Source organism: Takifugu flavidus, chromosome 12 (genome assembly GCF_003711565.1).
Source record: "Takifugu flavidus isolate HTHZ2018 chromosome 12, ASM371156v2, whole genome shotgun sequence".
In the NCBI taxonomy this organism is placed as follows: Eukaryota; Metazoa; Chordata; class Actinopteri; order Tetraodontiformes; family Tetraodontidae; genus Takifugu; species Takifugu flavidus.
In genome coordinates, this window is record NC_079531.1 from 10,845,901 (window position 1) to 10,856,607 (window position 10,707).

Genomic DNA, 10,707 nt, shown 5'->3' on the forward strand with positions numbered 1-10,707 from the left:
AGTCTGGAGTAATACATGGTAGGCTACTACCACAAATACAGTCAGTGATGTCTGAGTAATCCATTCGAAAAGTACCCATCGTACAATGTTGCTCTTCTACCATTTTGAAAAAAAGAAAACTTTTACACATAAGTTCCCTATCAAACTGAAACCAATATAACCAGGAGACTACCAGAAATACTATTAAATACTTTTATTGTGTAATTTTTGAGCCGGCACTGGCTAACTATGACTGGTATCCAGGACACAAGGTCAGGAATCAGATGGTAGTAGACCTCACAAAAATGATGTAAATGGCTTGGTGAAGAATACAGGAACATGCAGAGGTAGGAACACACATTGTCTACATCCTCTATAGATGAGGTCAGGTGAAGGAGATGAGTGACTGCACAGTAGTGAGTGTTGCTAGTCAGTATAGAATGGTAGCGTGTAGAATGCCTTTATGGTCGGGAAGAGTAGGAGAATATACAGAGTGTCATGAGTGTCAGAGTCCCTGCATCTCTAGCACCTTTAAGGAAATTGAACCCATGGTCATGTTGCATTTTTAGAAAATAAACAACAAAAAACATGAGGATGACTATCAGTTAGTCAGAACATACTTTTTTGCCTCACATAATGGTATGTTTTTGTTAAATATTCATATTTAAATGTTTCAAGGTTTTCGTTAAAAAAAATGTATGCCCCATTTCAAAGAATTAAGGAACAAATCACCCCAGATAGAAGTACGTTTTTGTGCCAAACCTTCCTCAATATAAATGAAGAAAATTCTCAAGCAGTCCAAATTTACGTTCTCTTGTTCCAAACCTATGATGTTATAAATAAAATGACCACAAGAGGAAGGTATTTTTTATATGACGTAGAGAAGTGAGAGTTGTTTAACAGATTTTTTTGTTGATGACATTTTTTAAAATTCGCAAATTATAATACCTTCAAATACGTGCTATCACGACTCCAACATATTGTAAGGAATGGATCAACCAGTTTTTTCAGCCTCCTGCATACAGGATACGCCCCTATCGCTGCTGGACCAATCACAGAACAGCATATTACACGTTGGCTCTGTTAGGATCCCTTTGATTGGCCGAGGGTCTTTTCAGTCCCCAGCTGACTTCCAGGCACCAGAATCTATATTATTTAAAAAGAAGGTAACTTAAAGTTGAATAAATAAATAAATGAAAGACACTTACTTCAACAGAATAATTTTTTTTTTTGAATAATTTTTGCATGTTCTTCATGCCTAAAACAATGCAGCTCCTTTCCGCAGGAGTCAACTGGTGACGCCAGTACTGACATATTATTAAGTTAGATTGGTACCTTAAAATAAAATGGAAAACAACTGCAGGACTCAAAGGGAAGTTTGTAGCTAAACAAACAAAAAATCTCCTACACGGGACGTGTTTAAAGATTTCCGGTTACCGTAGTTGCAACATAGTTGGATCGGGGTGTGGTCTAATCAGTGTGTTTGCTGGGATCTGTGGCACCATGTCAGACGCGGAATGGAAGAACAGATGTGGATCAGAATGGGGACTGCTGGGTGCACCAATGCCCGACGGACTGGACTGGAAATCCGTGTATGAAGCCAAACCGTTTGGGAGAAATCTCCTACGGAATCCTTCACCTTTCGGTACCTCAAGCCTATTTTCTTTTGAAATAGCCCACCTGCGAGCAGGAGAGGTGTGCTGTAACTTTTGAACCTATAGATCAGGGGTGGGGAACCCCCGGCCTCCGGGCCGTATACGGCCTACGAGACCATTTCTACCGGCCCGCAACGCAATAAGATTTTTATATTCTATATGTGCACTTATACAGTGGGACCGTTCGCTAAACTCCGCGAGCTGCGAGTAGCAGCGGTAGCGTATTTTTGCCTTTCGTATCCTGAAATTTCTTTCGTAACAGGAGGAAATATTTTCCCGTTTTCTGAGATAAAACAGACGGTTATGTTATGTCCGAGTCAAGGTCAGGGTCAGTGAACGCAGCATGTGATGTACGTAGTGGGCTGAACTGATTGACACGGACGACGAAATGCTTAGCGAACCACGCTAAACTCGACGAGTTGAAAGGACAGATGAGTTTGGATAAAATTAACGCTCTTCGTCGGAGTTTGGAGGTTCAACAAGCAGCTTTCACACGACCATGTACCGACAGAGAGAATATTACGCGTGCAAGTTTTGTGATGAGTGAATTAATAGCCACGAAGCTGAAACCTCACGTGAACGTGCCTCGTAGCCGCCGCTGAGGCGCTCGCGCCGGACAACGTAAAATTGTTTCAAAGTGTGAATTTTTTTTCGTGAATAACTACTTAACTAAGACATATATTGTTATGATTCCAGTGGCTAACGGTATGTTTTTATGGTCAAGGAATCTAAATATGTAGTCAAAGTATATGTGGGACTAATATTATGGTGGAAATCACAATATGCCAGGAATTGTTGCGCTTGGCGGAGGTCTGCGCTCTCCGAGTGCTTTCTAGTTGTTATTATTATTGTCTTTATCTTTCTTTCTTTTAATTTATTTTCTTGATTATCTTGTTGTATTGCAGTTTTTGTGAATAGAGGCCTCGAACAGGCCCGTACGGGTCTCTTGCCTCAACTCTGCACCTCTTTTTTTTATTGTTTTGTATGATCATGAAAACATATTTTACTTGTTTGTCATTTTATTCTATTTTTTTTGGTGATTTTATATGCATGTGTGCTAAATAAATAATTCAAACTCAAATGCAGCAATCATGAGACTTAGTAACACAGTGGTTATAGACTTTTTTTTGTCTTTTTTTTGCATCCCTAGGTATGTGTTCGTAATAGTAGGACTTTATAAAAATTGAAATGGCCCTCGATATGAAAAAGGTTCCCCACCCCTGCTATAGATAGTTGATAATGTATAGATAATTTTCGCTCTTCTGCCTTCAGGAAAGTGGTCTATTACTATTGCCAAATATTGCTTTAATGAATCACAAAATTGTTTATACAGTACTCATCAAGTATTGTACTTAAGTACTTAAGTATTTCTCCAGCGGCATATGGAATAACGTCCTACTTCCGTGTTCGATAGGGAGTTTCTTTCCCCCCAGAATTCAAGCTTTATTAAATCCATATAGCTACAAAAATACAAAGATAGATAGATAGATCAGTGTAAATTACCTCTGCCTTTGTTTTCCTAAGGTTTGAGCAAAGACATTCCTCCACACAAGCCTGATTTACCTGATGAGCCCGATTTTGGACCACCACGGTTCCAGCCCGATGGTGAGGAGAAGGACAAATCATTATTTTTTAAACTGAAAAAAAAAAGCAGGATGTATGCTAATGATTTTGTGCACGTGCCTGCCTTGATTTCAGAGGATTTCAGCGGTTGGACCACAAACACAGAGGTCCTCCCCTATGATAGAAGTGGTATCCCAGCAGGTGCCGTGGTCTGTCGGTTGCCTCGGTACAGGTAGGTAGTAACATAATAACTATACTTGTATACCTCCCATTAAATAAATCATGGTAGTGGTTTTGGGGGATGTAATTTGATCAGTCTAGTGACTGTGCTTTCCTCCCAGCTGGTTTTCTTTGGAGCAACTCGTGGATCTGAAGGCAGAGGGATTGTGGGAGGAACTGCTGGATAATTTCCAGCCTGAGATACATATCCAAGACTGGTAAATCAACGAGCACATTCTTTATATACTCTAAGCTATTGGCCTCCTTATGAATTTCTTCTCTTTGTAATTTTAATGTGTTACTTTACTATAGAAACTGTAAGTGAACATAAAATGCACCATTTTAAAAAAAACATTCTAGCCATTGAATGTCTGTTTACAGTCAATTCACAGCATCAAACCCAGATTTTGAGTCTGACTTAAAGCTTGGCAAAACCAAACCAACCAAAAACAAATATTTCTGTCAGGTATGAGAGTCAGCTACATGATTCCATCTACCAGCTGCAAGTTAAATTACTTGGTGCAGACAAAAGCACAGTGATCTCAGAGTACACCACCAGCCCCACTGAGGACCGTTCACGCTACTCGCGTGCCTGGAAGGAGGTGAGTCTTCTACCCACCTCCTCTCACATCATAAGTCTTCCTGCCCTCTGTAATTTCTCTCATTCTCTGTGTTTGCTTGCAGGTGTCTCATGTGTTCTGCAGCTATGGACCAGGAGTGAGATATGTCCACTTCCTCCACAAACTGAAGAACATGTTCTTGAATGGCTTCTACAAAACCATGTGCACCAACAGCACTGTGGTTGTCAGACCAAGTAAATCGTGCTCCTAAACTGAACCCTAATCAGGAAACTGCCATGGAGTTTTTGATGGCATATGAATTAAAATTATGAAATTATTTTGTCACTTTGTGTAATTTGAGGCTGTCGTTCAGTGTGTGTTCTTCGTAACTGCATTTCTTTTTGCGATCCTCTTTCAATATGGTTTTATAACCTCTAAATATAGATTTATAATAAATAATAATATCAAGCAATTTTAAAAACATGGGCCTAGATTTGGTGGGTCAATATAATGCCTCTATAGATGAAGAGATACCTTTAGATTTAGAATATTATACTGAAAAACTGCAAGCATTCATAGCAAGGCAATTAAAGTTAGTAAGTAAAATGCAGTTCTCTGTATAGAGATAGGAACATAACACCATTCAACTATAAAGATAGACTCTGACCCAGGTGCATACGGCTCCTCCAAAACTGGTAGATCTGGTAGAGAGGTTAAATGTCCGTCCGGTGTCCTCAATGAGTGTTTAGCAATTTTTTTTAAAGGAAAAGATTTTCAGTTTGCTCTGCGAAGCCCTCAATTGTAACACATACATTTTAAGTTTTTCACACTTACTCGCCACAAATGGTAATTCTCACACATGAAGATGTATTATGTCACACCAATACTGGTATATGACATAGGGCCAACCTCCTCCAACTCCTCAGCAGATCAAAAAATAACATACAGCTACACATCAGCCAATCCGGGTAAGATACGGTCAGCTGACCGCAATAATGTTACCGGAGAGGAGTCACGCATGACGGGATTGCCTTTTCTTAATTCGGGAGGGGGTCCACGACCTACTAGTTTACCACTGTTCTAGAATGATTTTTTCCCCTCCATAATTCAAACTTTATTAAATGAAGATGGTTTAAACAAAAATACAAAAAGGTTAGCAAAGTCAGTACCATATATATGTATGTTACTGGACATGTTGGGCTCACACAAAATAAAGCATTATTCACATTGTTAACTGCAGCACAATAGTCCTGATGACCCCAAACCATTCTGAGTTGATTTCACAGTCAAATAAGATTTATCATTATTATCATATTAAAATCCTTTTACACACATTTACTGTCACCACTAATAATCAGAATAAAAATTCATCATTTTTGTTATTGCTTTGTTTTCAATTACTCTGCAAGATACATTTTCGTTCAGGTAGATTAAAAAAAGTTTTCTTTTATGTTACGTCAGTTTAGAAATACTTCAAAGCCCCACAGAAGTAGTAACTGTCTGGAGGTGGTCTGCTGCAGAGGTTCTGACTATGTTCTTCTCCTTCCTGCATGTAAACACTCCCACTGTGACCAGGACGATGGTCACAACCACACACAGCAGAATGCGAGCCATGGGCAGTTGAAAAGGACACTTGGGGAGAGCCGAAAAAATTAAACTCTTGCCAAATAAAGAACTTTCAAACAGAAAAGTAGACCTGAAGTCTAGAAACACCGCGGCAGTCTCTTCTCTGGTAGTCACTTGACACCTCCACTTCCTGTTGTTGTCCGCAGTCTCCAGGTTTGTTACCAGGGTGATGTTGCAACGAGTGTTTCTAATCAGCCTCAACCTGCACAAGGACAGGGATAAAGCTTTGTGATACCTTCAGAAATGTTTAGAGCTGAATAATACAACTGAGGCAATCAATCAACCAACTAACCCTAACCAAACCAAACCAACTCATCCATCCATCCATCCATCATATTAGTAATAGAAGTAGTGATGGTGGTAGGAGCAGTAATGGCAGTGATGCTCTGAGTGTGTGTGTGTGTGTGTGTGTGTGGTGGGGGTAACAGCGAACCTGTTGTCGCAACTATGTTGCAACTACGGAATACCAGAAATACTATTAAATACTTTTATTGTGTAATTTTTGAGCCGGCACTGGCTAACTATGACTGGTATCCAGGACACAAGGTCAGGAATCAGATGGTAGTAGACCTCACAAAAATGATGTAAATGGCTTGGTGAAGAATACAGGAACATGAGAGGTAGGAACACACATTGTCTACATCCTCTATAGATGAGGTCAGGTGAAGGAGATGAGTGACTGCACAGTAGTGAGTGTTGCTAGTCAGTATAGAATGGTAGCGTGTAGAATGCCTCTGTGTAGGGAAGAGTAGGAGAATATACAGAGTGTCATGAGTGTCAGAGTCCCTGCATCTCTAGCACCTTTAAGGAAATTGAACCCATGGTCATGTTGCATTTTTAGAAAATAAACAACAAAAAACATGAGGATGACTATCAATTAGTCCGAACATACTTTTTTGCCTCACATAATGGTATGTTTTTGTTAAATATTCATATTCAAATGTTTCAAGGTTTTCGTTAAAAAAAATGTATGCCCCATTTCAAAGAATTAAGGAACAAATCACCCCAGATAGAAGTAAGTTTTTGTGCCAAACCTTCCTCAATATAAATGAAGAAAATTCTCAAGCAGTCCAAATTTACGTTCTCTTGTTCCAAACCTATGATGTTATAAATAAAATGACCACAAGAGGAAGGTATTTTTTATATGACGTAGAGAAGTGAGAGTTGTTTAACAGATTTTTTTGTTGATGACATTTTTTAAAATTCGCAAATTATAATACCTTCAAATACGTGCTATCACGACTCCAACATATTGTAAGGAATGGATCAACCAGTTTTTTCAGCCTCCTGCATACAGGATACGCCCCTATCGCTGCTGGACCAATCACAGAACAGCATATTACACGTTGGCTCTGTTAGGATCCCTTTGATTGGCCGAGGGTCTTTTCAGTCCCCAGCTGACTTCCAGGCACCAGAATCTATATTATTTAAAAAGAAGGTAACTTAAAGTTGAATAAATAAATAAATGAAAGACACTTACTTCAACAGTGAATCTGATTTTATTGAATAATTTTTGCATGTTCTTCATGCCTAAAACAATGCAGCTCCTTTCCGCAGGAGTCAACTGGTGACGCCAGTACTGACATATTATTAAGTTAGATTGGTACCTTAAAAATAAAATGGAAAACAACTGCAGGACTCAAAGGGAAGTTTGTAGCTAAACAAACAAAAAATCTCCTACACGGGACGTGTTTAAAGATTTCCGGTTACCGTAGTTGCAACATAGTTGGATCGGGGTGTGGTCTAATCAGTGTGTTTGCTGGGATCTGTGGCACCATGTCAGACGCGGAATGGAAGAACAGATGTGGATCAGAATGGGGACTGCTGGGTGCACCAATGCCCGACGGACTGGACTGGAAATCCGTGTATGAAGCCAAACCGTTTGGGAGAAATCTCCTACGGAATCCTTCACCTTTCGGTACCTCAAGCCTATTTTCTTTTGAAATAGCCTATTAAAGCCTGCGAGCAGGAGAGGTGTGCTGTAACTTTTGAACCTATAGATCAGGGGTGGGGAACCCCCGGCCTCCGGGCCGTATACGGCCTACGAGACCATTTCTACCGGCCCGCAACGCAATAAGATTTTTATATTTTATATGTGCACTTATACAGTGGGACCGTTCGCTAAACTCCGCGAGCTGCGAGTAGCAGCGGTAGCGTATTTTTGCCTTTCGTATCCTGAAATTTCTTTCGTAACAAGAGGAAATATTTTCCCGTTTTCTGAGATAAAACAGACGGTTATGTTATGTCCGAGTCAAGGTCAGGGTCAGTGAACACAGCATGTGATGTACGTAGTGGGCTGAACTGATTGACACGGACGAAAAATGCTTAGCGAAACACGCTAAACTCGACGAGTTGAAAGGACAGATGAGTTTGGATAAAATTAACGCTCTTCGTCGGAGTTTGGAGGTTCAACAAGCAGCTTTCACACGACCATGTACCGACAGAGAGAATATTACGCGTGCAAGTTTTGTGATGAGTGAATTAATAGCCACGAAGCTGAAACCTCACGTGAACGTGCCTCGTAGCCGCCGCTGAGGCGCTCGCGCCGGACAACGTAAAATTGTTTCAAAGTGTGAATTTTTTTTCGTGAATAACTACTTAACTAAGACATATATTGTTATGATTCCAGTGGCTAACGGTATGTTTTTATGGTCAAGGAATCTAAATATGTAGTCAAAGTATATGTGGGACTAATATTTATGGTGGAAATCACAATATGCCAGGAATTGTTGCGCTTGGCGGAGGTCTGCGCTCTCCGAGTGCTTTCTAGTTGTTATTATTATTGTCTTTATCTTTCTTTCTTTTAATTTATTTTCTTGATTATCTTGTTGTATTGCAGTTTTTGTGAATAGAGGCCTCGAACAGGCCCGTACGGGTCTCTTGCCTCAACTCTGCACCTCTTTTTTTTATTGTTTTGTATGATCATGAAAACATATTTTACTTGTTTGTCATTTTATTCTATTTTTTTGGTGATTTTATATGCATGTGTGCTAAATAAATAATTCAAACTCAAATGCAGCAATCATGAGACTTAGTAACACAGTGGTTATAGACTTTTTTTTGTCTTTTTTTTGCATCCCTAGGTATGTGTTCGTAATAGTAGGAGACTTTATAAAAATTGAAATGGCCCTCGATATGAAAAAGGTTCCCCACCCCTGCTATAGATAGTTGATAATGTATAGATAATTTTCGCTCTTCTGCCTTCAGGAAAGTGGTCTATTACTATTGCCAAATATTGCTTTAATGAATCACAAAATTGTTTATACAGTACTCATCAAGTATTGTACTTAAGTACTTATATTTCTCCAGCGGCATATGGAATAACGTCCTACTTCCGTGTTCGATAGGGAGTTTCTTTCCCCCCAGAATTCAAGCTTTATTAAATCCATATAGCTACAAAAATACAAAGATAGATAGATAGATAGATAGATAGATAGATCAGTGTAAATTACCTCTGCCTTTGTTTTCCTAAGGTTTGAGCAAAGACATTCCTCCACACAAGCCTGATTTACCTGATGAGCCAGATTTTGGACCACCACGGTTCCAGCCCGATGGTGAGGAGAAGGACAAATCATTATTTTTTAAACTGAAAAAAAAAAGCAGGATGTATGCTAATGATTTTGTGCACGTGCCTGCCTTGATTTCAGAGGATTTCAGCGGTTGGACCACAAACACAGAGGTCCTCCCCTATGATAGAAGTGGTATCCCAGCAGGTGCCGTGGTCTGTCGGTTGCCTCGGTACAGGTAGGTAGTAACATAATAACTATACTTGTATACCTCCCATTAAATAAATCATGGTAGTGGTTTTGGGGGATGTAATTTGATCAGTCTAGTGACTGTGCTTTCCTCCCAGCTGGTTTTCTTTGGAGCAACTCGTGGATCTGAAGGCAGAGGGATTGTGGGAGGAACTGCTGGATAATTTCCAGCCTGAGATACATATCCAAGACTGGTAAATCAACGAGCACATTCTTTATATACTCTAAGCTATTGGCCTCCTTATGAATTTCTTCTCTTTGTAATTTTAATGTGTTACTTACTATAGAAACTGTAAGTGAACATAAAATGCACCATTTTAAAAAAAACATTCTAGCCATTGAATGTCTGTTTACAGTCAATTCACAGCATCAAACCCAGATTTTGAGTCTGACTTAAAGCTTGGCAAAACCAACCAACCAAAAACAAATATTTCTGTCAGGTATGAGAGTCAGCTACATGATTCCATCTACCAGCTGCAAGTTAAATTACTTGGTGCAGACAAAAGCACAGTGATCTCAGAGTACACCACCAGCCCCACTGAGGACCGTTCACGCGACTCGCGTGCCTGGAAGGAGGTGAGTCTTCTACCCACCTCCTCTCACATCAGAAGTCTTCCTGCCCTCTGTAATTTCTCTTTCTCTGTGTTTGCTTGCAGGTGTCTCATGTGTTCTGCAGCTATGGACCAGGAGTGAGATATGTCCACTTCCTCCACAAACTGAAGAACATGTTCTTGAATGGCTTCTACAAAACCATGTGCACCAACAGCACTGTGGTTGTCAGACCAAGTAAATCGTGCTCCTAAACTGAACCCTAATCAGGAAACTGCCATGGAGTTTTTGATGGCATATGAATTAAAATTATGAAATTATTTTGTCACTTTGTGTAATTTGAGGCTGTCGTTCAGTGTGTGTTCTTCGTAACTGCATTTCTTTTTGCGATCCTCTTTCAATATGGTTTTATAACCTCTAAATATAGATTTATAATAAATAATAATATCAAGCAATTTTAAAAACATGGGCCTAGATTTGGTGGGTCAATATAATGCCTCTATAGATGAAGAGATACCTTTAGATTTAGAATATTATACTGAAAAACTGCAAGCATTCATAGCAAGGCAATTAAAGTTAGTAAGTAAAATGCAGTTCTCTGTATAGAGATAGGAACATAACACCATTCAACTATAAAGATAGACTCTGACCCAGGTGCATACGGCTCCTCCAAAACTGGTAGATCTGGTAGAGAGGTTAAATGTCCGTCCGGTGTCCTCAATGAGTGTTTAGCAATTTTTTTTAAAGGAAAAGATTTTCAGTTTGCTCTGCGAAGCCCTCAATTGTAACACATACATTTTA

The 10,707-nt window shown here is 39.6% G+C and overlaps 2 protein-coding genes and 1 long non-coding RNA gene across 3 annotated transcripts; 2 read left to right on the forward strand and 1 right to left on the reverse strand.

Moving 5' to 3' along the window:
* The first annotated feature begins 1,323 nt into the window (after positions 1–1,323).
* LOC130534746 (F-box only protein 50-like) lies at positions 1,324–5,666 on the forward strand. The gene is made up of 6 exons (XM_057049250.1): positions 1,324–1,624; positions 3,159–3,239; positions 3,333–3,429; positions 3,539–3,634; positions 3,883–4,018; positions 4,101–5,666. The coding sequence occupies exons 1-6, from the start codon at positions 1,483–1,485 to the stop codon at positions 4,245–4,247; spliced, it is 699 nt and encodes a 232-aa protein (XP_056905230.1). The 5' UTR covers positions 1,324–1,482; the 3' UTR covers positions 4,248–5,666.
* Positions 5,417–7,037, reverse strand: LOC130534747 (uncharacterized). Its single transcript, XR_008952960.1, has 2 exons — positions 6,823–7,037; positions 5,417–5,804 (listed from the first exon to the last, which is right to left on the reverse strand). It is a non-coding gene; the product is annotated as an uncharacterized LOC130534747 (long non-coding RNA).
* Positions 7,038–7,208: 171 nt separating this feature from the next.
* Positions 7,209–10,227, forward strand: LOC130534745 (F-box only protein 50-like). Its single transcript, XM_057049249.1, has 6 exons — positions 7,209–7,520; positions 9,076–9,156; positions 9,250–9,346; positions 9,456–9,551; positions 9,798–9,933; positions 10,014–10,227. The coding sequence occupies exons 1-6, from the start codon at positions 7,379–7,381 to the stop codon at positions 10,158–10,160; spliced, it is 699 nt and encodes a 232-aa protein (XP_056905229.1). The 5' UTR covers positions 7,209–7,378; the 3' UTR covers positions 10,161–10,227.
* Positions 10,228–10,707: the final 480 nt, after the last annotated feature.